The sequence below is a fragment of the Corapipo altera genome, unplaced genomic scaffold (genome assembly GCF_003945725.1).
Source record: "Corapipo altera isolate COAL_440 unplaced genomic scaffold, ASM394572v1 2, whole genome shotgun sequence".
NCBI lineage: Eukaryota > Metazoa > Chordata > Aves > Passeriformes > Pipridae > Corapipo > Corapipo altera.
In genome coordinates this window covers 12,023,835-12,051,215 of record NW_020884890.1, presented here as the reverse complement: position 1 = coordinate 12,051,215, position 27,381 = coordinate 12,023,835, and the positions used below count along the sequence as shown (strand labels likewise).

General features: G+C 41.2%; 1 protein-coding gene across 3 annotated transcripts; it reads right to left on the bottom strand.

Moving 5' to 3' along the window:
• Positions 1-427: 427 nt before the first annotated feature.
• On the bottom strand, positions 428-24,886 carry NT5E (5'-nucleotidase ecto). Of its 3 annotated transcripts, none has more exons than XM_027644737.1 (9): positions 24,382-24,882; positions 19,722-19,944; positions 14,631-14,819; positions 10,008-10,205; positions 8,429-8,580; positions 5,169-5,277; positions 4,227-4,376; positions 2,465-2,665; positions 428-801 (listed from the first exon to the last, which is right to left on the bottom strand). In XM_027644737.1, exons 1-9 carry the CDS (start codon positions 24,727-24,729, stop codon positions 644-646), a joined length of 1,728 nt encoding a protein of 575 aa, XP_027500538.1. In that variant the 5' UTR covers positions 24,730-24,882; the 3' UTR covers positions 428-643. The 3 variants fall into 3 exon arrangements, with proteins under 3 accessions (XP_027500538.1, XP_027500539.1, XP_027500540.1); XM_027644738.1 differs by having other exon boundaries at positions 24,362-24,576; XM_027644739.1 differs by lacking the exon at positions 10,008-10,205 and having other exon boundaries at positions 24,382-24,886.
• Between the last annotated feature and the right edge of the window lie 2,495 nt (positions 24,887-27,381).

Here is a 27,381-nt window from a genome sequence, read left to right as displayed (position 1 = left end):
TGTTAAAATTTTTCAAAATCAAGCTTTCATTGCATCCTTTATTAATGGAAAACATAAGTGAGATGCTGCATCTTCAAAAGTAAAACAAACTTTTTAAAATTGCATGTTAAATGGGCCTCATGATTTTAATGGCACTGACTTTTATCCAGCTCTTTCAGATATTGGTGTAGGTATGATAAATATGACTGGAAGCAAAGTAGAAATATTAGGTTTGAATACTTTAACCCTGAGTGGAGATCAAAGAAAGGAATATACACCTATAATAAATCCATTTCTAGAAGTTTGTTTGCCTTACTGGAATCAGGTTCTTAACTCACTATCTAAGGCATCTAAAAGAATTTGACAATTTAAAAATACCCCATTACAATTTGTCATTGCTTTATGATTGAGCAGTAGGTATTCACTGGCACTTCACTTCTTAAAACGTCAAACCGAATTCTGCCCCCTCGCTCTGCACAGAGTGCTTTGATGCACTACCAGATAAAAGACAATGGATTGGGCTGCTTACTGCTAACATGCAGCAATCTCACTGCTCATTCATTGTAAGGTGTAAGAAAAGAGGAAAGAGAACAATTCTCTTTTTGCTTCATCAGCATCATTTCTCCTCCTTTCTTCCTCCAAACAAAAACATAGAGAGCAATAATCAAGTGTGCAAGAATGTCGCAGTGAACAATGCAGAGATCAGGGTAAGACTTGCTTTTTGAAGACTTCCAGAAGAAAACTTTATTCGACCTTCAACTGCTGGGTAAACTCTCTCCATTCTCTGTAGGTAGCGGGAAACAACCTCAATATCAGGTTCACCTAAACAAACAAACATACAAAAAAGTGTTCTCTGCAGCAGCCAAGCTCTTTAAGAGTTCTTTAAGAACCTGTCTAAAACTGCAGTTTTAGCTCAAGTTTTAAACTGTTTTCTATGGCTTGCAATGCTTAATCAGTACACATTGAGGCAGCGTAGGGGTGTGGGGAGTTGTTTCTTATGCACAGAAAATCATCTGTGGTGGTTTGTAGCCAGAATTTTTGGTAGCAACTTGTATTTTACCAAATACAAAAAACTTCTCATTGCATTGTCTGTCTTGTTTTGTGTCTGTTACAATGCTAATTTCCAGTCAGTTTTAGGCAGATGGAGATAGTGCCCTACCTGTTTGGGTAGAGGGCTGTAGACCTGGCAAAGCTATCACTTATACCTTCTCAAATTTAACTTTACTTTTTTCAGAGGAATTTCTAGTCTGTGCGCTGCTGTGTGCACACAAAGTATAACGTGCAGTTTCTGCAGTGGAAGACCCTCTTCAGTAACAGCTGCCAGCAATGTCACAAGCCCCTTCTGATCCAAGCTCTTACAATCCTAAAGTGTAGTCCTCAGTCTTAACAATAGTTACAGTTTTACCCTCTTGCTATACTGAAAGACTTTACAAGAACCTTACTAGTTGTTCCCTTTCATTATTCCTAATGATTTATCTCTTTGGGTATTTATTTCTGCATACATGGATATTTACTGAAAACTACAGCCTCTCCAAATTTACAAGCTGTAGGCTGAACTTGATTTAAAATACCAGTCCTAACTGTGAGAATTGATTTTGAATTGAAATACCTGCAGAAATAAAAAACTAGTCTATACAAAGGTCCAAAAGGAATATTTTTTGAAGTAAAAGTGTGTTTTTATCATCCAGAAGCAGGACATACAAAATTAAAGTTTGGCAAAATGTAGGTGTGATCTTAGAACATTGGTTTTGGGGTTTTTTTAACACAGCATTACATTCTTGTAATCTCAACATTTTAGTTTGTCTTTATCGAAGATGGACATGTCGGTTGTACAAATGCTGAATTTCTAACATTTCACATGCAACTTTAGGGGACCTTAATGCAGCATTATAAAACACTTCCTTTTTACCTCTCTGGCATGGTGTCTGTAGCACCTTGCATACTGCTGCCTGCAGGACTCCTGAGAATCCCACTGGTTCCGGATGGGCAGGCTAATTCCTGCAGAGCAGGTTGTCATCTTTCCCCTCACCCTGTGTTGCTCACCTGAGCTGCGTGTCCTTCAGCAGTAGAGGTGATGATTCTGTCTTTCTGAATACTTGTATACAGTGGAAATTCAAGGTCTAAAGAACCTTTGATTCATTGTTCAGTAATGAGTACAAGTGCACAGGCAGTACAAGGCAGTACGCAATAAGATGTATTCTCCATGGTGCATTTTTTGCTTCTTTTGTGGTTTATCGTGATCTTAGAAGTGCTTTTTGAGCACTGCTCTATTGGTAAGGCTTAGTTTCACTTTGAAACTTGTGATTTAACTGAAAAAGTTAAAAAAGTTGCTGGCTACAACCAAAACCAGAGCTGTCAGATTAGAAGCAAATTTAATCCAGTAGAGGCAAGAAGTCTGAGACTAATACTATAGAAAGATCTTTTAAGAATTGTTTGTCTGTTACTCTATTAGTGCCCATACTGACCTTTACTGCATCCCACTTACCTTTGCTGTATCCCATATTTTTGTCTTTCAGCATATGATAGCCATCTCCTCCAAATAACATATAGGATGGAAGAGTCACATTGTATATTTCATCCATGTGGAGTGGGATGTAGGATGGGACTCGACAGGCTGTGCAAAGCACTTCTAAGCTAACAACTCTGCTTCCTGGGGCTCTGGAAAGATCATAGACCACATGGATGCCTACAAAAATACACGTCGGGATGTCACTTTTTGCAGTGCCTATTGAACATATAGGGCTAGAAGCAGCACCCTCCCTCATCTTTAGCTGATTCTTTGCATTAGTTTCTGTGACTGAGAGGTTGTATTGCTCTGAATTACACCAGTTAATGCTCTGTTTCTTTGCACACTACTGAACTTTTATACAAGAAAATTCAAGAGAATAAGAATTGCTGAAGCACTGTCTCACCTCAGTTACTTGTCTGTTCTCATCACTACTCCACAGAAGGAAATTACTAGTCATGGGATTAAGATACTGCAAGATAAAAATACCTTCCCTTATTTCTGTAGTCACATGCTTTCTCATTCCCCTGGCTCGTTGGCTGAAATCACTTTTTTTAAGCCAGCCAGCCAGCCTAACTTGGTGGCTGTTATGGGTAATGGGTACTGTACTGAAAATAGAAAGCCAGGCCAGGGCTTTACTTTGCGGTTTCTGCTCGCTGTAGGAGAAGCAACATTTCTAGTTGTGAGCCTTCCTTGATCAAAGCTTGGGGAGAGCCAGGCCCCCAGATCAGCATTGTCAAGAATCTGCAGATCAGGAAGCCACTAAAGCTCATCCAAAACACAGAGGCTCTTCCAACCCTGGCTCTCTTCCTGCTCTGGATCTTCTGTCCTGAACCCTTTCCAGAGCTACTGATTGTCCTCTCTTTCTGTAAGGAGGCAGCAAGTAAAACTTGCTTTACCTTAGTGGTATCTAAAAATGTGGTAACTTACTGGTGAGAGTGCCAGACATGGGTTGTATCTGTGGCACATGAGGGTCTAGATCACATGGTGGGGGTAGTGCCCCCATCACTGGGCTGTGTGGGGGGAGAGGCATTGGGGGGGGGGGGAATGTATTGGCCCCTGCCCTTGAAGTTTAGCTTTTCTGTTATATAAACAATAAAATCTACATTGCATCACAGAGAGACCAGGAATAAATATGACTGTAGCCTGGTACGCATCTGGGTAAACATACAGAGAGCTGCAATTCAAGAAATAAGTAGGTTTTTAATATTAACTGGTCATTCATAAAATAGTTAGTAATTCACTGGAGCATTTCCAGAGCCACTTGGGCAAACGCTGAAACTGTCAGCAATCATTAGAGAATTGCACAAAATTATTTTGGTAAACTGACATTTGGCAATAACTGGCACAGCCATCCAGTCTGGGGTTTCAGGTAGGCTGCCAGTGAAGAACTGAAAACTGGAGTTTGTTGTAGCTATTTCTGTGTTAAAGCTACACTAAATTATATCTTCCTCTAGTTAACTGAAGTGTTAAACTGATGTCATTAGAAGTTCAGGAACCAGCTTGGGAACACTGTCTCTGCTGAAGGGAACAGAGGTGGCCTGTAGTGTCTGCTGCAGTGTCTCAGTTAAACATACACAGGATAAACAGTGTTAGCTGGCCAGCATGTACAAGACACAGAGCTAAGATATATGGCCAGCTTGACTTCCATTCTTAAAAAGAGGCTCCCAGCTGTAATAAACAAGGCTAACAGGAGGGATAGCTGGTTTGGAAAACCAGAAGAGAAAAGAAGAAAACGTACCTCCAACCTGCAGCAGCTCTCCACTTCCTCTTCCGTATCTATGCACACTGTGCTCAAAAGCTTCTTTCAGAGTGGAGCCTTTTACCCTCACCATATCAAAACGACCTCCAAATGGCAAAACAGACAGCAAATCTTCCACAGTTATGCTACCTGGGGGAAGGAGACTTTGTTTACTTCTTGCTTGTTTGTTTATGTGTTTACAGAATTATTTTAGAATTGTTTAACAGTAAGTTTTTGACAAGGAACATGGCAAATGCAATTTAAGAAAATGAGGGCAGGCAGAGGTGAGAATCATATATATCATATCCCAAAGAACCTGCATCTTTTATCATCCAGTAAGTATCAAGACCAATAAATCAGAGTTTGATGTAAGTGCATGTTTTGCTATTCAAACAATACTACTAAAAAAGATGACAAACTACCAACCTAAGATGAAGAAACACAGCTTTTCCTACTAGGTCAGGCCAATTTTTCCAATTGATTGAGATTTACTGAAGTAGTTCTACAGAAAGATTTAGCTAAACTGAAAAAGCTTTTGTTTTCACATTTCATTTATGTGGTATCAGGAAAATAAAGAGTGTTAAAACCTTAGCATTCAGAAAAACCCAGAATTTACTTACTCTACAGCAGACTACAGAAGGCTCCCAGCAACCATACTGGATGACCCTGTACAGTAGGAGGTCTTTCTTTATTCCAAGGCAGCAAAGAGAAAGGGAAATTTTAAAAAGCATTGTGTACAAACAATGCTAGAGACTTCTATCAATGTCAGCCTGAGTGCAGTTGTGCTCTAATGATGTATAACCATTTGAAAAAGTTTGAAAACACTTCCAAACGCTGTGCTAATCCCACTGGAGCAAGGCCATAACTAAAACTGTGTCCAGGCAGGCATAACTTGATTCCTTCTGCTGATAAAGTTGCCATGCATCTTGTAATTTTACGTACCATTAGTGCTCTGTTCGTCAATGGGTGACCGTATCCCACCTCCATTCAGGATGCACATTGAAACGTGGTTCCATGATTTTTTATCTGGACGCCCAACATTTTCATAAAGCTACCAAAGGAAAATGTATGAACTGATTTTATCTTCACTTATTCTAAGCTCTGGAAATTTATACCAAATAAAATCTGAGACTGAAAAGAGATAGAAAGGTTTTATATCTTTGACATTAACTTCAGCACCATTGTAAAACAGTTATTAAAAAACCCAAATAAGTATTTTGCTTTTTAAAACTCTCCCCTAGTCTGTGTGTCTGTATCATGGTCAGGGCAGGTCAGCTGAACAAAGGAAAAGTGATTTTTTTATTCCAATCACTGTAATAAAGACAAATGATTTAAGCATATTTGGAGAATTGAGAAGGGAAGAGGACATTAAATATTAGTGTACATTAAAAACACATAGGAGAAGCACAAATTAATCTAGTTCTCATATGTTGCAGGGAATTAAGTTTTTCGGCTTCTCTGTGGTTGGCTTTTAACATTTGGAATGGTCTTGGCATGTAGAACAGTGGAGGAACAGGAAACAGGCATAGTAGATCAGAAAGTCTCTGCACAGCAACGTCTCCAATGGTGGCAAGGCTCTGGCGAAATACAAGAACAGGATAATATTTGCTTGTGACATCCTAAGTAGTAAAGAAAGTGGAGACCAGGTATTCATGCAGCTGCATAAGGATGATAAGCCTACGGTGTTAATGCTCAGATATAACTGAGTAGAACAGGAAAAGGCTGAGAAAATAAATTAGGATAATGGAAGGGATTGACTGGTTTCCGTACAGCGGTGACTGTAGTCATGATTCTTCAGTCTCACAGAGAGAGAAATACAGGAAGCACATGACAGAAGCCTATACAATGAAGAAGACGTGGAGGATGGATAGTAATCTGTGTGTTTTCTTGTTTCAAAAATGATAAAAAACTAAGAAAGATTTGCAGAGGGTAATGAGGATGGTCAAAGACACGGAAAAGCTTCTGAACATAGAATGATGAATGTAGGCTTGGACAGTCTGACCTGGTAAAGAGATAACAGAAGGAAATATTTGAGAAGCCTATAAAGTCAGGAGTGATGTGAGGGTGGACAGGGACCAAGTGTTCCAGTGCAAGGACCACTTGACCTCCAGCAGTTATCCAGCCAGTGGGAAGCAGCAGGCTGCACACCGACAAGACCAAGGTCCCTGCAAGATGTGCAGGTCAGTGGTGGAACACCCTGCTGCCAGCTGTTGTGAAGGCTGAAGGAAGGCAAAGGGAGATGGGGCAAATTTGGAGAAGAGAAGTTACGGTTGAACCAGTAAATATCAAGAGAGCACTTCTGGCTTGGGGAATCCCTGAGCTGCAAGCTGGTGGGAGACACAGGCGGATCTGAGTACAGCAACTCCACAGGTTTGTCCAGGAGTATGCTCTTCTCCCACCATCCTCACTCAGTCACTCCTGGAGACAAAACATTGGGATGGATGCTCCTGTCATTTGTTGGTGGTGGGTCACTTCTCTGCTGCACCCCTATGCAAAGTGTTTGTAATCTCTGGCTTGCAGGTGTGTAAATGCTTTGCGCCTTCAGCTTAGTCATTAAAGATATTCCCTGAGGCCAGATCCATGCTAACATTTGTAACTCATAATCAAAGAATGGATTGCAACTTCCCAGCCCTGAGCAGAGGCAATTTAAAAGAAGAGCTCACACAATGCTCTTAAAAATTTCACAACCCTTTCACATTTGAGTTCCTTTAAAGTCCTTTGTAAAATACCTGGGCCTATCAACCTTTTATTCTGAGATTTTGGGCTACTGTTGGAGACACATCATTGAACTAAATGGATCTCTGTTTTGATCTAGAACAAACATTCAATCAGCCTTCTACAATTCTCAAGCTCTCAATTTCTCAGGACAACTCTAAATATTAGAGGTTGTGGAACAGGAGGGTCTGTTTTTTACCTTCATACCCCTGAACACATGTCAGCAGACAGGAAAGCAAGTGTAGAACTTGCCTTGGTAAGGCAAAGGACATGAAGAAACATCAGTGTATCTATCAAGAGACATCTAATGTATCCTGATGATTGCAGGTGGTTATCTAGAGACATGGATTTAACTAAAGTAGAATTTGATGTCCCCTAAGAAAAAATGTATGGCAAGAAATTCTACAGACTTCTGAAAGATTTCAGAGTTAATTTCTTTAAGCTGGAAAAAGGCCAAGACATTTGTTCACATTTTTTCAAATAAAAATATTTTAAAGTCTAGCAGAAAGAAAAAGCAAGGTGCTGCAATTCTAGCAGAACTGCACGCAGAATTCCCAAATATTAATCTGATTTGGAAATTAGCCCTTCAACTGAGAAATATTTGAAGGATTACAATAAAAGCAATCACAAGGACTGGATAAATATCTTTGGGGACATATCTAAGTGAAAACTCATGATTATTAATTGACCCTTGACTTTGTGGCAATACTGCAGGACATTTATGGCAAAGTTCATTTTCTGGAAAATTTCACATTAGTGAATGTTTTTCCCTGAAACACCCAAAGGAAATGGTGCTGATGCAGGGCAGCAAAGCAACCAAAACCACGTAGTTTAAAAACTGGAAGTGACTTCTCATAAAGAGACTTTCTGGTGTTCGGGGACTGTGGAAGTCCAGCGGTACCTGGCAGAATGCTGCAGGGGCTGGTGGCTCCTTCTGGGCTGGGGTGTTCTGTGCCTGGTTGTGTGTATGGCCTTTCCCCCCGCTTTGCTTCAGCAGGCAACTTTTGGGCTTCTCAGAGGGACAATTCACATCAGCAACTTGGCAGAAAACTACCCAGATTTTTAATCTGTGCTTGTGCGTTAAAGTGGCAGCAGAGCCCAGTGAGTAATGAAAGGGACAGAGGGTAAATGCCATGAACAGGGGTCCAGAGTGGGGCAGGAGTGAGGCAAGGGAGCTGAGCTCTCCTTTTTGAGGAATGGGGTCTTAGATCAGAATGCCATGTCTCTTAAAACTGCAGCCTCAGAGCCAGCTGTTAACAAACTGTTCTCTTTGTGAGGCTATAGACAAAGAATAAACTGCTCCTTACTTTATACAGCAAGATTCATTATAGCCTTGCTTCTGCCAGGTCTTTCTAGGGTTGTGCTAGATGTCACAGTATTGAAAAGCAGCACAGAACCTATGTGCTGATAGTTTGGAGGCTGGCAGCATTTCATCTGATAGCTCTGGATTAACCCCTTAATTGCTACTTGTGGTGGAAACATCTTACCACAGCATCACAAAGCAAATTTCCCATGTTACATTCCTGGAAACGGCATGCTTGGCTTGTACCATTCAGGTAAACACTAGTTTTTCCAATCTCTTTAGAATAATTCCCCAGGTTTTCTCTCCATTTTTCCACTTCTTCTTTAATGTGCTCATCTATAAAGTAAAACAAGTGTAAGATAAGCATCACACATATCTCACTTCAGTGAATACAAACCTTAGGAAAAAAACCGAACAAACCTGTTCATGATTCTAAAATGTTACACTTTCCCTAAAGGATTCTCAATCAAATGACATCTATATTCACTTCAAACAATGCCTGTAAAGGGAGAAGGCAGGATGGGACAATCAAGTGAACAAGCTAGTCCTGTGCCACAGCAAGGTTATCGCCTCTGTAACACTTTCAAATACTTTTACCCAGTCCTGTTCTAACCTCTGACTGATGGGGTTTCTAGTACCTACCTTGACAAGTGAGAGAATTTTTAATATACAAGTGAGGTTGGTCTTTATTTGACATCATATTTTTTTCCCTGTTTGTGACCTCCTCCCTTTAACATTGTGCTAAAAGGAAAACTAGTTCCAACATCAATGTCAAGGAATAAACCCTTTAAAGAAATAAATTCTCTATGCACATCTGTCTGTCAGGTGCAAATTTAATTATTTCAGGAAAAAAACAAAGATACTTGTATATACGGACAGATACCACAACTATTTTATATCGGCTATTAGTTTTAATCGATTTGCTTAATCGATGTGTCAGCAAGTGCATCATTTATAAAATGAAAGCACTGATGTATCTGAATTTTTACTTTTACTGACATCAGAGAGAATGTAGACTACATCATCCCATTACATTAATACCTTTCTGACAATAACACAGTAAATATCTGTGAACAGATAATTTTTAAAGGATTTATTTTACAAATACTCAAGTAGAACCTAGAAACTCTTATAAAAGCTCAGAACTTCATACAGCAAACACTGGAGAAAAAACAAAGACTAGAGAACCAGCCTCACGTAATTACAGAGCTGACAAAGAAACAGGTAGCAGAGCTCAGATAGAATTACAAACAAAAGCAACAAAGAGGATCTCCTCCACCCAGTTCTTTGAATGTTTCAGAGCTGAAACACTGAACGCACTTAGCACTGAAAACAAGAAGTCATGGGTTTGTATATTATATTTGCACACTGGCAGACTATTCCAAGTTTTTTCTGGAACATTTCCACTTTCCCATATTGCACTAAACTCTGTTTTGAAGAACCCAGCCACTGGCAAAACAGTGTAAATTAGTCCTCGTAATCTTTTAAATCATAATCATGGGACTAGCTAAAACTGGGTTCTACAAAATGGTAAGGTAGTGTATCACCTGAAATCCTACAAAAGGACTTTCAGGGATTTTAAATAAATAAAACCACACCCTGAATATGTGCATATTCAACTGTAACACAGGCTGAACCCTACACAGAAGAGAACAGCAAGCTCAGGAAGAAAGCTGAATTCTTCTTTGACATTGTCTGTAACATAAGAAGACTTGAATTGTAGCAGAGTGCTGCAGGCAAATTCAAATGTCTAGTCCACATACCTTCAGGGATACTGCTGTCCAGCAAAATGGGGTTCCCAACTGCTTCAACTACATTTCCTTTCTTGTCAAATGTAACATTTAAGTAACCAAGATATTTTCCATAAGCGTAAGCTTGTACAACTGGCACCTTCCTCCCATCATCTGAGTCAACCATGAATGGATATGGGCCAGCTGGCACTTCAGTAGAGGGTGGGGTGCCTGCATGGAACAAGCATGTAAAGTGAGCGTTCAGTTTATGGGAACTTCAAGGAATTATTAGAATGACATTTCAAATGTTTCTCAGCCTTAAAAAAAACAGATAGGATATTAGGCAGAAATGACAATGAATGCATTGGATGACAAGTACACATTTGATTGTTCAGTTATTTCATAAGAGACAATTTTGTTTTCAGGACATGAACTGGAATAACTGCCACAGTGTTTTTCAAGTTGAGTGTGACAGCACAGTCCTCCATGACATCATGTCACAGCAGTAACAAAGGAACTTTTCATTCCAACCACTGCAATCTAAAACTCTCAGTAATGCAAACATACCAGACTCTGGGTGAAAAGTTTGTTGAGCCTTCACACTACTTTATTCTGCATCAGATAGAAAATAAGAATCTTAGTAAAACATACATCGAACTTGATACAAAAAAGTCTGAACTATATTTATGGTTAATATGCAGTCAGAATGCCTACAAGGAGTTGCATGAATTTGTGCATACAGCCAACCGATTTTTTTTTTTCACTAGATGGAAGAGCCTACAAAATTTCAGACATGCAAACCATCCACAAAACCAAACTTCATTAGCATTAGAGTTCCATGGTCATGGTTTTAAAACTCTTATCAACCTGCAAAGTCTGAAAAGTGATTAGATGTAGGACTTGGAAACTGGTGGATTAAAGCAAGGCATTATCTCAGCTCAATTGGCATGGGTTACCACAGGATTTAAAAACTATACAGTGGGGAGAAGAGGCAAAGAAAGCTAGACCTACACAGTACAGCTCTTGTCTCAAGGGTACCAGCCTTCTCCCTGTCTCCTTGACAGTAAAATCTGAGTGGTATCTCTCCCTCCTGTTATTCCTACCCCACTATCAGGGAAGAACCAAGGTTGGGCAGCTCTGAGAGGCATCACGTGCTGCATGGCAGGCCCCACTACAGAGCCCTCTCAAAGCCTGTTGCTTCCTCCTGTCCCAAAGTTGGTGGCATTTCCCATCCATTTGCTGGTGAAAGCTGGAGTGCCAGTGGGGTGGCAGCGTGGCGGAGCAGGCGTAGAAAATGTGGATCCAGAGGAAAGCAGGGTCCTTACTTCCACTGCTCACAGAACAACTTGTTTCCTTCGATTTACAGTAATTTATGTAATATGAAATCCTAAGATAAGCAGCATGACAAATGTTCCTTCAAGAACTCCAATATGATTCATATTTTGCTCTAATCCCTCCTTGTGTCCAGGGAGAACGGCTGTAGTAAACTGCAAGCTGAACCAAAGTTACCACAGAACTAGTTTTCCTACTTTCAGCCTGGACAACAGTGGTGGAACCACTTAATTATTCATTTATTTTGGGAAGAATTTAAGAAAACCTGTAGCTAATGAGAACTCTACAGGCTTTATGCATGCAAATGTGCCTTTGGGGTTTTTGGAACTGAAAAAGGAACTGGTTTGGATCTCTTGCCATTCTGTAGCCATCTAATGAGCAAAGCATTAAAAGAGAAAGTTACTGTTTCTGGTCATCATTTTAGTTTACATCAGCTCTGCATGGTAAAGTGCTTGTCCAGACCCTTACTCATTTCTTGCTTTCTGAAATAATTTCTAATACTGATACTTCCTTGCAGCATTAATTACCACTGTGACATTATTCCATTGTAAGATAGATATATTTCTTCTGAAATGCAAAGACCTTTCAGTGACTCTTATCCCTGAAGAACACAGCACTAGAATTCATGCACCCATGTCAGTCAAAGCGTGAGGTGCTGTTTCATTACAAATGCACAAACTCATGCTGGGTAACAGAAGAACCTGTAACACTTTTCTAACTTCTTACCCTGCTTTAGCCAACACACTGCATTTTCAGAGCATCCATTCTGATCAAAACCAGAAATTAAACTGCTCCAACCCAAAACTACCATTACTGTTTGAACAAGTTCTACAAACCCAGTGTTGGCACACCTGAACAAGTCAAGACAACATTTGCCATATAATCTGAGGATAAACCAGAGATTGGCAAATGTCTTACAGACAGGTTGGACTAGTCCAACATTAAGCCCTTACATTAAGATATTTCTGTGGAGGTAATAAATTGTCATAGGCAATACGTCTCTAAACCTCCACGACAGACATTCAGCTGACATTCAGCTGACCAGCTGGTACATCTCCACTTAGACTAAGCTGAAACACCCTCCTAAATTCTACTGCCAGTTATCGATTACACCTCTTGACTTAAATGAGAGCTTATAGGCTTAATATACACACATATAGAGACACTTCAATTTAAGTGTTTTACTCTGCAGGGAAATCACCTCCACAGACACAGCTATTCCACTGTGAATGTCGGCTAATGGCTTTGACTCAGCAGGGAATGGTTCACAAATGCACTCATGATGCTCCTGAATGGATTAGCATGTGCCTCACAGCACTTGGAATAAAAATTATATGCTCAGATCACTTTCTATCAAAAATCATATTTTGACAAAAAATAAATATATATATATATTTTTTTGGTGTATCTCCCCCAGACATTAATTCCTTTTTATTTTTCTTACCTTGCCAGTATTAATAAAAAAAGTAAGACAGTCTTGTTTTATCAAAACAGTAGAGCCCTTGGAAAAGGGACCAGAACTCACTCCCAGCTGAGCTCTTTATCCCGAAAGGCTCCAGAGTCTCATGCTGTGTGCTCTCTCTGGCCTTGTGAATCTTGGACAGCTTCAAAGGTGGGGGGATGTTACAGCTTGACCTAGTCCAGTCTGACAACAGGGTACTCTCTGGGATGACAAGAGATGTGAACTACAGATCTAGACAGGATATGAACTCAGATAACTCCTGGAGCACTTCAGATCAATTTCCAAATTGTGGCAAGTGCCACCTCTTTGGACCACACCCACTATGGCTACCACTATGAGGCATAAACTCTCAACAGGCATTGGCCAAAAATTCCACTGTGTAAATCCACAATGAATGTACACTTCAAATATGGCATGTATCCTTGGTTTTCCCATCTCAAAAATAGTTCGGTAAAATTGCAGACTGCACACAGATGGTCTCTGCAGGATGTGCAAGTCAGTGGTGGAATGCCCTGCCACAGGCTGTTGTGAAGGTTAAATGTAGTTAGGAGGAGATGGGGCAAGTTCAGGAAAGAAAAGTTTCAGTGGAGCTAGTAAATATTAAGATACCACTTCTGTCTTAGGGAGTCCTCAAGATGCAAGCTGGTGGGAAGTGGGGGCAGATCTGAGTAAAGTATCTCCACAGCCTTGGCCAGTCCCCTCACCCTTCCCCTTTGGTCACTCTTAGAGACAAGATATCAGGATGGTCAGTCCTGTTGTGTTCCAGTTTGGCCACTTCTCTGCTGCACCCCCATGCAAAGTGTTTGTGACCTCTTACTTGTAGGTAGGTGTGTAAATGCTTTGTGCCTTCAGCTTAGTCATCAAGGTTATTCCCTGAGGTCAAATTAAAGAGGTATTCTGATCTGCTTAATGTATAACTGTGGCATGCAATTGTTTCTTTTTAACAGGTGGGATAACAAAAGGTGAGAGCCCAGATGAGACAAAAAAGGCATGAGAAACAGAGAGGAGATGAATAGGGAGAGGAGAGGATAATGGACAGTGCAAACATTTTAAGTGTTTAAGTTCCTAGGGTACATGGTGCTATTCCCTGGGAAATTTTTCTGAAAATTACAGAAGGTTCCCATTATAGTCTCAATCAGTTATTGAAGTTTCTGCTAAATTTAATGAACTTAAAAAACTGAAGCAAACAGAACAACAAAACAGTACTTGTGTCCTTACACACTGGCACAGGGAAGGCAGCAGTGCTGGGGAAGTTGCTGATTACAGGTTTCACCTAAAGTAGCATTACTGTAGGAGAAATCAGACAGCAATGTTTATCTCTAGAATAACATCTACCTCTAGAGAAAAGGAGAATAAGTTCAGAGATTAAAAGAGGGACTGAAATGTACAGAGGAAACTTGGGAAAAGTGTTTTAATGGCAAGGTAACGGAGACCTATGAATATAGAATCAGATTCTAGACAAAACTGATGTTGGTACCATTTTGGAAATCTTTTAAGATTGATTTTTCAGGTTAAGTCAAATACAAGTTTAAAAATAGACATCTTATTTAGTCCATTATAGGTGTGAGCTTGAAACAGGTACAGTATGTTTAGCAGTGTTACTACCTTTGCTCCTCTGTCACACTTTGTATAGTTCACTTTGAACATCCACAGCATTAAGGAACCTTTCAGTGAGTTATGGTACTTTGTGTGCACAGACTGTTTTGAATTTGTTTCTTCCATGGAAGTTATGGATATGTACCAGCTATGAATCTGGCTGACTGCAGCCAGCAGTAAACAATATTGGTGAAAGTTCTCAGAGTTTAAAGAGAAACAGTTTCAGCTTTGCTTTAGAAGCAACATTTTAGTAAGAAGTAAAATACCTGTGTAAAGAAACGTGTTTGTATGTCCTCCAATCACAACATCCACTCCTTTCACTTTTTGGGCAATATTTTTGTCCACGGTAAAACCAGAATGTCCTAGTGCAATTATTTTGTTCACTCCCATAGCAGTAAGCTTATTCACTTGCACTTGCAATGCTTCAATTTCATCTTCAAAGATTATATCATCCCCTTAAAAAAAAGAAGAATTATAAAGTACCTCAATTACTAGTTAAAAAAAAAGTATTTTATATCAAATAATAGTTTGCATAATTAATGGAACTTTGAATGTCAGTGGCTTTCAAATGTCCTTAGTTGGTTCAAACTCCTGATCTGATGTTCTTGAGTCTTTCAGGAGCACCTGTGTGCTTAGACTTAACACAACATTCCTGCCCCAAGCTGTATGTACTTGCATAGACTAAATAAGTTGTAATTCCATGAGAAATTCAGTGACACCAAATATAGGATCAAAAATTTTATGGCTTTTATTATTTGAGTAGAAAAAGGAAACTATGTCAGTGTTTGCACATTAACATTGTATTCTATTATAAAAGTTTTTTTCTTCCCAAACTGCATTTCTTTGAGATCTTCTATCTTATCCCAAGTTAAATCTCTCTTTCTTTTTACTCCACACTCATTTTGTTCTTTCCCTTATCCCCTGTCCCTGAGGCTTTAAACAGCAGCTTCTTCAAAGTTCTCCACTAAACTCTGAATTGCCTTTTTATACAAATTATCTTGCCTAATGTGAACCACTCTCAGTAATACCAATACAGCACAGCACATAATCTGAAACACCATCCTCAAACGACAACAAAAAGAACAGAAAGTCCGGAAAGGAGAGACCTTTTCCAGACCACAGTGTTGGGAGACTCTCAATCTTTCTGGAAGGTTTCTGTGCATGCTGAAATTATTCTAACATGACAAACAGTTACACGAGCACTAGATGAGCAGGTGCTTTTATCCTGGGCACAGTGTTTTGGTTTGCACAAAAAGATTTCCTATGTAAGAAGCTAATTTCTTTGACAAAGTTTTAAGAATAGAGTTTAAGAACAGAGTCAACCAACTGTAAACTTAAACTTTCCGCTGAAAACAAGTGAGAAACATTTCTACCAACTTCTCCTCTACCTAATTCCTCTCCTTCCTGCAGAATTTTTTGATCAAACCATTTGAAATATGCCTTAAAAGTCAAAAGATTTACATAACAAAGGGAGAAGTGAAACAAATTCGCAATCCACTGCAAAATGACTCAGGAAATGAGGAGGAAGCTGCTACAATGGAAGAGATAAAAGAGGGTTACATAAATTGGTTCACCACCACACCCATTGAATAGTTCTGTTACTGCCAGAGGGAATATCTGTACTGCACATTGCAGAGTGAATTGTGTGGTGCATCCCCACATTTTCTTCCTGTGGACCTCTTCTTAGAATTAAAGAGTCATAAGTTAATTGAGGTTGGAAAGAACCTCCTGGGGCCATGTAGTCCAAAACTCACTCAAAACATGAACTCAAAGCCAGATGAGGATGCTCAGCGTCTCATCCAAGCAAGCTGGAATTCCACAGTCTCTCTGGGCAACCTGTTTAATGGCTTAACTGCGCTTACCATGACAAATTTTTTCCTTATGTCCCATCATAATTTCCTGTGGTATTACTTGAGCCCATTGTTTCTTGTCCTTTCTATTCCCCTCTGTGAAGAGTCTGTCCCTGTCTTCTCCATAAACCCCCTCATGCCAGTGGAAGACTGCATTTGGTTCTCTCCTAGTCTTCTTTCTCCTGCCTGAAGGAGACCCCTGGCTTCAGCCCCAGTTTGTACATCCTTGTGTGCAACTTGAGGTCATTTCCTCTTGTCCTGTCACTTGTTATTTAGGAGAAGAGACTATTCTCCATCTTGCTACACCCTCCTTTCAGTAGTTGTAGAGAAAACATGTCAAAACAAACCAACCTACTTTCATAACGAGGGGGAAAAACAAGGCCTCTCCCATGCCAATAAGCCTGTCTCTCTCCCAGGACTGTTATGGCAGGACACAGGCAGACCAGAGCTGCAGTGGGTCGTCCCAGTCCCACTGCCAAACCACCCTCCCACCAATTGTCTGCTGTCCACCTTGCCCTCAAAAAGGGAATTCTGCTTGGGGCCACAGGGACTCCTTGCATCCCCTCTCTGTGAGTTAGCCATAGCATTTCACACAGCTTTGTATCCTAATCATCTCAGCACTTGATGTAACTGGATGAAATGGGCGAGTAGGTTCCACAGTTATACAGCAGGAGACTGTAAGAGTAATTACACAGTTCTCAATTCTCTAAGAAAGCAATATACTGTTTAACAGTCATCTGTGCATTTTTCAAAACAATCTGAATTGAAATAACTAACTTATTTAAGAGTTAGTTATTGCTCACGTTAATATTCCACTTCTCTTTCAAGGTATTAAATTGATGTTACATCCTCTTCTCTTTTTAGATGAGGTAGAGTTTCAGAAAAAGCATCCAAACTGTGCTACAAATGAACAAAGAAAAAGAATTGGCTGCATGTTAAAAAATTACGCAAGATAACCAGAATAAAGTGGAATAAATGGAATTTAAAACTCAGTTTTTGAAAACTCTGCCAAGTTGATAGCTTTAGTAAATATTTTGCTGTCCTTAGGGTAACAGAGTAAGCAGCTCTTGGTTTCAACCTTTTACAAGAAGAGGGTGGACCAAACAGCATTGCAGAACTAAAGGAAGTGAGCTGCTATCATCAAATACTAGAAAGATTGTCTTGAGATTACCAGTGCAGAGCAAAAACATAGACAGCTCTGTCTATGTGCCAAGTTATGCACAACTCTTGCAGGACATGGAAAAACTGGCTGGGTATTCAGCTGAGATAGCTATATGTAGCAAAACAGAGAACTTCAGATAAACTGCCAGTTGGCTGCAATCTATAAATGCGTTTCCCACCCCTATGGTTTCCAAAAGTAACATTAACGCTACCCTTAAGCAGAGACTAATTGTTCCTTCCCAATAGAAAAACTGAGATTTAAGGACTTTGTTCAAGTCTTTTGATAACTGTTTTCATCAGACTACGAAAAGTACAAGTTCCAATTTCATAGTTGTGTGAAAGTTATCAAGATTTAACAATAGAAGAAATCAGTCACAAAATACTTCCATGGAAAGTCATAATGTAAGAATTCACATGTTTCAGCATTTTCAAGCTTCCTGTTTGCCTTGAGAATGCCCTAGAGAGTGTACAGCATGCCAAAGTAGACAAAGGCTGTAGAAGTGCGTAGAGATAAGCAAGGTGCTGAATTTAAAATTCACATCTCTTATTAATTGAATTAAGGAACTAGGTTGATAATTATTTAGCCACTGACCCACCTCTGACATGATTTTATCAGTCTGAAGGATTGCTAGGTCATGGGTGATATATAGTCACTGAGCTACATTAACATATCCTGAATTCACCTTTTCAGATCTTCCAAAATGTTCCTCCACACACTGAGAAGGCAAAGCAGAAGATTATAAAAACTCTGATCACTATAACTGTTGCTGTTAGAATTTGCTCTGCTTGTTGCTCAGTTACACAGTGGGATATACTTAGCTTAGGGATGTTTCAGCTCCATCTATGGAGCTAACAAGCCTTCCCTTTTAATACTGCTTTTTTTCTAGCTGTGATCTCCATTACAATGTCTCAGCATACTGAGGCATTGGATATGATGTCTAAATGTTACTGGAAATATCTTCAAAAGCTTCATAGAATTACTCTGGATTTTCAAGTAGTATATTTACCTGCAAGAAAGTTAATTTGATGATATCACCACACCAACAGAGTTGCTTGGAAGAAGGGTAGCAATACATTTTATTAATCCCTGATGAAGGACTATACTGGCTGTCTATCATTCAAACTTAGTGTGGTGTCAGATGATATCTACCCTCATGCCCTCAAGTACAGGTGAAATTCTATTGCCTACACAAAATACAGATCAATTTTCTTTTTTTATCAGAGAGGGAAAAAAAAGTAGGAACACAAAACCATATTGCTGCAAAATAGAAGTGAGATAAAGAATTCTATTCAGATCTCAGACATCCACTTCTTGACAGTTTAAACATACAACATTGGAACTAAAAAGCACAGAAGGAACAGTTTTATATTTTAATATTTCCTCAAAGTATTGAACATTCCTTTTGTCAGGAAAACCATGCACTACTTCTGTATTATTAAGACATGGAAAGAGAAATAATAATATGAAGTCCCTTTTTGCTGTGAAAATGTTTTAAACCAGTGCTTAGGGCATCCATACTGCAAAACCCAGGGAAGAAAGTCTGTTTTTGTCAGAGGGGGCTGAGCTTTGAGCAGGCAGTGACTCATATCTCCTACAGCTGAATTAAATGTGTTTCTCATTCCAGTAGATCGTTTTATTTTACTAAAAAAAAACCCAAAACAAACCCAAACAAAACCCTCATCAAACCAAAACCCCCGAAATGTTGGAAAAAAATAGTTAGAAATTGAGAAGTCTTTTTCCTCATCAGTTCTAATTTTACTCATGAATGAAGCAATTGTGGTAAAAGCTGAATGGGTGTTCCTTCTGTAGTCTAATGCCTGCAAATATTTTGAGAGTCTAAAAACATCTTGGGCAACTTTTGCTTCAAAAACACACATGAAGCTCTCCTTGTTTTTAATAGGGGCATGGAGGTATCCAAGAGCAAAATTTCAACACAGAGAGAAATGTCGCATCTCACGCTAGAGACAAGCTGTATTCATGTCTTAGTTTTTGTTTAAATGGATAAATAACAACAAAATATCATAGAATATAACTTTAAAAACCCAAAAAACAATAAAACCCCCAAAGGCCTCACAGCTCTCTTGCAATCTCATTGACCTTCTTTTATTCTTAGACCTTCTCATTGACCTTCTTTTATTTTATCCAGGTCTATATGAAAATGGCTATTAATGTTAACAAGCTTTCTTGAGGTTAAAAATCAGGTAAAGTTGAGTAATACAAGTAAATACTGATAAAACAACAAACTTCTCACTTTTCAGCTGAAAACATTCATCTTTGGATTCAAAAAAGTGGGCAAGTAACAAAACAGTAACAAAGGATTTAAACACATACTAAAGGAAACATACCTGGCTGTGAAAGAAAAGAAGTTTCCTGTGTAGTGTAGCCAACAATTCCTACTGATTCTGAGTCAAAATGAACTATTTTAAAAGGATGAACATATTTCATCATTTCATTCCCTAATGGAGTTTTCCCTTTAATATTTCCACTCAGGACTGTAAAATTAGCATTTTTAAGAAGAGGATCCAATAATCCACTCACACCTTCATCGAACTCATGGTTACCCAAAGCCTGAAAAAAGCAAGAAGAAAGTATGAGACCCTACCTCAAATATTCAGTCTAAATAGTCTCATAAATTGTATACAAGGTATATTTGAGAAAACAAAGTCTATTTCTAGGGAAGAAAACGCTAACTTGTCTAAACCAGCACAGTCTTGTTTCTCATGAACACAGAAATGCTATATATATTTTAGATTTAGGTTTTTGCTTTGAAGACTCTCTTACATCAATACAGTCAAAATCTAAAACCTACCTAAGTGTTTGTAACCATGTACCAGATTAAAACCCACTAGTTTTTCATCCTGTAGATGCAAGAAAGAGGATTAACAATAACCACAAAGGAAAACATGTATTTTGTGTATGGAAAATACATTGTTTAAATGCCGAAGGAGATGTTAAATGTCGATTACACTATTTTGTTATCTTTAAGTAAAAGTGCGTTTTAAGAGTTTTGTGCTTGGACTATGGTTTTTAAAACACATTTACTATGCATTTAGTAAAGGTTCTTCTGTTCATTAACATGGAACAAGAAAATACCACTTCAATATCATCAACATCATTACGTACTGGAAGCTCTAACATTTATCAGTCAGGGAGAAATCCACAGTGGGTGTGTGTGCACACAGGCAGGTGCATACGTAGCACTGTGAAGTGCCAAGACTGTCACAGAAAACGAGCAGTCCAGTTTATTTCTTAGCAAGGTAGTGTCAGCCAGATGAGAATATTTAGTTGTTCCAGGCTGGTTAAGCAGATGAAAAGGGACTTATCTTGAGGGAAATTTCTCCTAGCTGCCCCTTTTTCATGCTCAGCCTAAGTTGCCACATGCCTGTGCCCGCAAGTTAGGTGATAAGCCAGCAAAACCTCCATTTTGCAGAAGCACAATACACTCAAGGACTTTGTAGCATATTTAGGTGTTAGTGAAGGAAAAGATGAAAAGATATCTCTACAGAAACATTATAACAGTGTAACTTGGTACAGAATAACTATACAAGTTTTCAGGCGGCAGCTGGAGAAAAGCATACAAGAGCTGTTAAAGCCAATGTGCCAACTCTTCCAGGCAAAAATGTGCTCAGAATTTCACTCTGAGATTAAGTTGGGAAGGTTGCATTCATCATCTAAGGCTTGTATACTGTTCTGTTCTACTTAGGTAAACAACCTCTGCATGCTTGCTCAAACTTTTATTCACCAAGTGGATATATTAAGCCCAATCCAACTAGAACCCTGAGGCAACTACAGGCAAGGAAGCTCAGTATTTCGATCAACTGATTGTCTCTCCCAAAAGAAAGACACTGCCAAAGACTCACGACTCCTTTTATCCTCACAGGCAGCTAGTTAATGGCCCTGTGGAAAAAAATCAGTATCAGCAGTAGCTTGCATTGGAAATCAACTGCTCCTGCTGACAGCTAGTGAGAACACTACTCAAACCCCAGGGAAAGAGCCAAATTGTTTGCATGCTGCTGCAGCACTTTTCCAAAAGAACCAAGAACTATCTTCAAGAAAATCCTGACTTGGGAAGACACAATGCTCTCCAACTACATTCCATTTCTAACTGTATTCTAATTGCAATCTAATTTGCTGTTAAAAATACAAATTAGGAAAAAGAAAAAAGAATGACACTCATTTTAATGCTGTCTGGACGTTCTGAAAAGATATCCATGGACAGGTAGAGCATATCAAAATGGTAACAAGCTATTTCCTTTTGGCTGATGCACATGCCTTCTGGTCCTCCTAAATATACAATTAAACCCCAACCAAAAAGATTGCAAATTGATTAAGAAATAGAATTAGATATAACTGCCACTAGTTTTTTTGGAGAGAAAAACCAAACAACCCAACCAACTTACGAAGCTTTGTTTCTCTTGGCTTTGTATCTTGCATTTGGATTATTTCATGTCCATTAGGATACAAGCTTTGATCCAAAGTTTTCCCATGGTGTAGGTGGTTATAAAGTCTCTTGTTCATGAGAAATCACTGGTGGCTAATAATATAGTTTTATTTTTGATGCAACTCATCCTTTGGGGAGGAGGTTGTGGATCATTTTGGGTTCCTAAACTCTACCTAACTATCCTTACACCCAGAGCTTCTTGGATTCTGTACCTGTGCAATATCCCTTCACCAGATCTGAATTTGTTGGTCAATGTAAGTCACAAGGGGGACTAAAGAGAAATATTCAGGAACATAGCATGTGATTATATAATCCTCCTTTTCACAAGAAGCAAACCTCAAAATATTTCTAAATCAGGATACAAATTAACAGAAGGTGTAACTTAAAAGTAAAGCTAGAAGACTTCCATCATCCCTCCAGTTACTGCCTTTGAGGTATTTAAATTGGATTTTAGTCTTAATTATACCAGAAAACAAGGCTAGTGCCAAGAAAAATTTTGGAAGGCAATAACTAGCTAAACAGGAGAAAACAGGCTGGAGGTGATAACAGGCATAAATGAGAAAAAGGCAAAATTAAAAAAGGAAATTTGTCCTGTTTGTGGAGCAAACCTCTAACACTTCCAGGCTGCCATAAATCGTCCTATGGCTCCTGCCTGCAACCTGTAGCAACTTTTATGATTCATGCTCCCTCCTTCATCCTGTTTGTAATCCTACTCCTGTATCTCACTTCCAAATACTTTTGTAATCCCCACCCCTTCTGTTAGGGATGTGACTTACCAAATTTTGCTTAAAGAAACACTAGCTCACCCTTCTGCAGCGTGGCTCTTACTTTGCTCCCTATGTCCCCTCAGCCACCACGGTCTGCAGACAAAAGAATCCAAACAAATCCTGTAGCACTGCTCAACACTCAGCATCTGTCCTCAGGCTCTTTGGTAGCAGAGAAAGGTGCTTAAGTTTCTATAGCTTATGACAGAATTTATCCTGTCCCCTTCTATTCAAGTTATAATAAGCAGCAGCTCCACAGAGAACAAGTGGCTGACTACTTCACCTAAGGCATTAGCATCCAGCACAAGCCTCTGGCTATCTAGTATGGTGTGGGTTTATTTTTAAAGCTTATTCTGATGAAAAAGCTCATGGTCTATCCTAAACCAGATGCATCCTACATAATGTGTTTCTAAAACTGAACACTATTTCAACACTGCTGATTTTGCCTGAAAGAATTTCTTCTTTTGACATGATCACAAACTGTACAGGCTCGCAGGCTGCCCATGAACCAGTTAAACCAGCACACACAAGGCTGAGAAATGACAGACAGCAGAAAGGTTTGGGAAGAAATGTAGGAAAAAACACCTCAAGCTATTTCTACACTGCAGAATCATAAAGTGCTTCCCAGCTCTTGGTGAGGATGAGTCCTAAATGCACATACTCCTCCCCATCACCATTTGGAGGAAAAACCCTGCTAATGTTATATTTACAATTAAAAACCCGTTCATTAGGCCACGTGAACAGGGAGCAGTACCCTTCACAGACCTGTCTGTCTGGTATGAAGCATGTTTGGCCTAGGAAAGTGCACTGGGGCATGCTTTTCCCTTCCATAGCTGTTCTGAGGCAGAAAGAAGAAACACGTGAAGTCATTTTTACCTGGGAAAGTGCAGTCCTTTCCATAGAAAGCAAAAAAAAGGTGAAGACAGAGAATCTGATATGCCCAGAAGATTTTCCCTACAATGCAGTCACTCTCAAACATAACTTTAATCTCTCACCTCCTCTCTGGGGTTGTACACAAGCAAAATAAGCTACTGCCCTGAGACAAAAGATTTAAGGCCATGGAGTGACACCCTCCAATCTCAGTCTCAAATTCTACCTTTCTCTCAGCACTTGGACCAGAGCAAAGATACAGGACTGGCACAGCCTCAGAGAGCTCCCTCACCGATGCCCTGTTACAGTCTCTGAGCCACTTGCTTACACCCTGTCATGACCACAGCTCTGGTGGGACTGGACACCAGGGACTGATGAAAACTAAAAATCCTCACCCTTTGAAACAGCACTGCCAGTATGTGCCATCTGTCCCTCCCCACCAGACGGAAGCCGGACAGGCTGCGAGCCTCAGGCAGGGTTAACTCCTCCACCAAAGATCAGACTTCTCGCCTGGCTTTTCCTGGGGTCATTCCCGCGTTTTGTCAACCCCTCCCCAACAGACCCTGTCCAGCCCCCTGCCTGTCCCAAGCCCCTGTCTCTCCCAAGAGACAACACTCTGCGTAGCCTTGTCATCACCTCCCGGTTTGTGGCTGCCTGTGAGACTTTCAGCTCACGACTTAATTCGGCCGGGAGCCCATCACCTAGCACATCACTTCCCTTCTTCTCGCTTACCTCCTCGATGCCTTTGGCCACGATTTTAGCATGACCTACAGAATTTTCTGATGCAGCATTAGGCGTTCAAAGAGGCGGCAATGCAAAAAACCGGCAGCGGGGGAGGAAAGGCAGGAACAGACCCAGCACCCAAGGGAAAGGAGGGAGCAGCCCCCCCCCCCCCAACCGCACCACTCACCGTCCCCCGGCCCGCTTTACCATGGCATCGTAGCGCAGGAGGTTCATGAAGTGGACCGCCTCCCGGCCCTTGAAGCGGGAGAACCACACCGTGCCCTGGTACTGGTCCCCGGCGTCCAGCAGCAGCACGTTGGGGTGCGCGGCCCGCTCCGCCGCCACCCTCGCCGCTCTCCGCGCCACGCCGCCGAAGCATCCCGGGGCATCCCCCGCACAGCGCCGCGGCCCCGCGCCCTGCGCCTCCACCCGCCCGTGCACGTCGTTGGTGTGCAACAGGGTCAGTCGCAGCTCCGCCGCCGCGCACAGCCCCGCCGTGCACAGCCACAGCCACAGCCACGGGGACAGCCACAGCGCGTCCGCACGCCCCGCCATGATGCGAGGGCTGCGCGCCGCTCCGCGGGACCGGAGAGGGGGCGGCCGCGGCGGGGAAGGAAGGACGGGACGCGCCGCTTTTTCGAGGCGGGGAGCGGGCGAGCCGCCGGGGGCACCGCGCAGGCTGCGCGCCGCCCCGGGGAGCCGCCGGCCCTGACCCGCCCGCGGCAAAGCGCTGCCCGCCCGTCGGGTGCGGCAGCCGCAGGTGCTCCGCATCTGCTGGGCGTGTGCGAGGACTTGGGGCGGCTGCCCGGGGCTGCCGGCTGTGTTCCGCCCGTCCTCAGGGCTCTCCGGGCCCCAGGCAGCGTCCTGCGCCCGCGCACGTTCCAGCCCCCGCTGTCCCTCCCGTCTGCACCACCGATGTCCTTCACCCGAAGACAGCTGCTGTCGGGCTTTCAGCCGGCTGCTGGAGGTCAAATGAGATGAAAATCCAGCTAGCAGCAAAAGGACAAACTCCAATACTCACAGGAAGCCTTGGTGAATGTTTAGTACACTGAAAGGAGTTTCCAAGCTTTCACATGGAAATGTTTGCCTCTCTTCTCTTCTTTCTCCAACGATGCTTAAAATAAAGACTGCTATTTCAGCCATAAAAAGAGTTACGCTACTTTAAGAGTTGATTTAATTATAGCTCTGGTGATTTTAGTGTAGACTCATGAATTGCTTTCAATATTTCCTTTCCGTGGTTAAATGCGAAGCTTTTAGTTGTGGTTTGGCACATGCCCACTGAGGGGAAAATCCGCCAATGCCTTAAATAAACAACTCGTTAGGGGTATGGCTGGGGTGGCTATCACTTGGGTAAATCAAACTAACTAGAGGCCCCACCTGTTCCTTTAAGTCATGCATTCATATCATCTTCCGCTACTAAATGCCAAAACTATCTGAAGAAAGAATTTTTTCAAAGCTAGTTTTTGAAGTGCTGTCATTTCCATGCTCTTCCTTGTCACTTCTGGACAATCACACATTGTAAGCAGTCACTTTTTTTCTTAAAAACAGAAGCTTACCCACTGTGCAGAGAAGTGACAGTTTCTTAGGGTATTACAGAGGCTGTACAAGCCACTGTCTCCTTTCTGCTGGGTGATGTCATGCCCCAGTTTCCTGGGTACCCGAAGTCCACAGAATGGAATCTGAACTCATTGATCTGTTTGTTTCCTCAGATGGCTGGAAAGTGAATGAACCTGTATTTTCTTCCATGATGGCTATGCTCCACTGTCCTGGTGCTCCCATACGTGACTTGAATTAAAACAAGAATCTAGGTTTTCCCCTGAAGTGCACTGTGCACTTCCCACCCCACACCAGGGGAATCACTAATGACGTGAGCTCCGCACTAGAAAAATCTGGAGTTGTGTTTCCTTCCCTCCTTTTCACACCCTCTTTGGCTGTCCTTCCCTCCTCCACTGGTCTGTGCTGACAGCCTGGCTGGGATTCAGTTCAAAGCCAAGACACATTTAGGAAAGGAAACGCCTATATGTGCTCTAGTTTGCTTAAGTTTTCACTATGGCAAATTGAAATCTTGTTGGGGTAATCACTGGCAGTTAGAGAGGGATCCAGTCACCCTACACACACCAGCTGGGATTCGTCACCTAAACAAAGGTTCTGGTCTCCAAACTTCACTCCAGAAAGGAGGATCTTGTGTAGGTCTTGTGCCATATTTGCCAGCGTCATGGGGCTGTCTTGGATGTCTGTATGTCTCTATTTGGGCAATTGAGTGTTTCATGCCATGGCTGGTCTGCTGGATTGCTCTTCGGGGTGCATTCCCTGTATTGACTAGATCTCCATTGACTTGGTAAGTTTAAACAACTTGCAACATGTTGAAAGTAAATACCTGTCCTGAGTTCAGTCACATCCTCTTCATCCTGATCCAGTGGCCCTGCTCTAACCTACTAGACAAATAGCAACACCAGTACTACCAAGTGGCTCAAATCTGCTAGGAAGTCACCTGTGTGAGAAACAAAGACAACTCTGGCTAGTCTCTCTACTTCTGGATGGCCAAACTCACATGTATGTGTGCACGAACACCATTTATCTCATTGATGTCTGTCTGGCCTTGTCTCCTTTCCTCATCAGTCACTGTCCACAGCCACACCATTTCTAAATAGATGTTGATTATGCCCACTGCAGCTGTGTGCAAACACGAAAACACAGCAAAACCCCAAAGGAAGCAGAAAGTACTTGCATAGACAATATTATCTTTGGCTTGTACAACATAGCCCTTTACCAAACTCTACAGAACTCTCCATGCCTGGAACAGGCATGATTTATTCTGGTCCGGGACAGTGTAGCAGAAACATCTGAAATGTGTCCTGAAATGATGCTGCACCTCATGAAACAGGGATGGACAATGGAGTACTCATGGGGGGGTCACCCTCTTTCTTTTGCCTGCTGGCCTTGGCCATTCATGATGTCTCCCTTATGAAGCTTTTCATTCTGATTCTGTGAAGATCTCATTTCCTGCAACATCCATTTACAAGGTGATCAGACACATAAATAGGCATTCTCTTGCCATGGAAAGGGCTCTTTGATGATGTTGTCTTTATCTTGGAAAGCAGCTTCTTGGATATTAATTAAGGCAATAAGAGGGAAAATATGTGGGATGACCTTTGTGCTAAAAAGACCTATTCCAGAACCATGACGGGATGCCCAGAATAAGGATAC

What these genes read in the sequence shown, in the direction of transcription:
- NT5E (XM_027644737.1), bottom strand. Translation starts at nt 24,729, where the DNA reads ATGGCGGGGCGTGCGGACGCGCTGTGGCTGTCCCCGTGGCTGTGGCTG. An exon ending in AAACACGTTTCTTTACACAG is followed by an intron (nt 10,206 to 14,630) that starts GTATTTTACTTC and finishes TGTTCCATGCAG; the next exon opens with GCACCCCACCCTCTACTGAA. An exon ending in ATTTGCTTTGTGATGCTGTG is followed by an intron (nt 5,278 to 8,428) that starts GTAAGATGTTTC and finishes TTCCTTTGGTAG; the next exon opens with CTTTATGAAAATGTTGGGCG.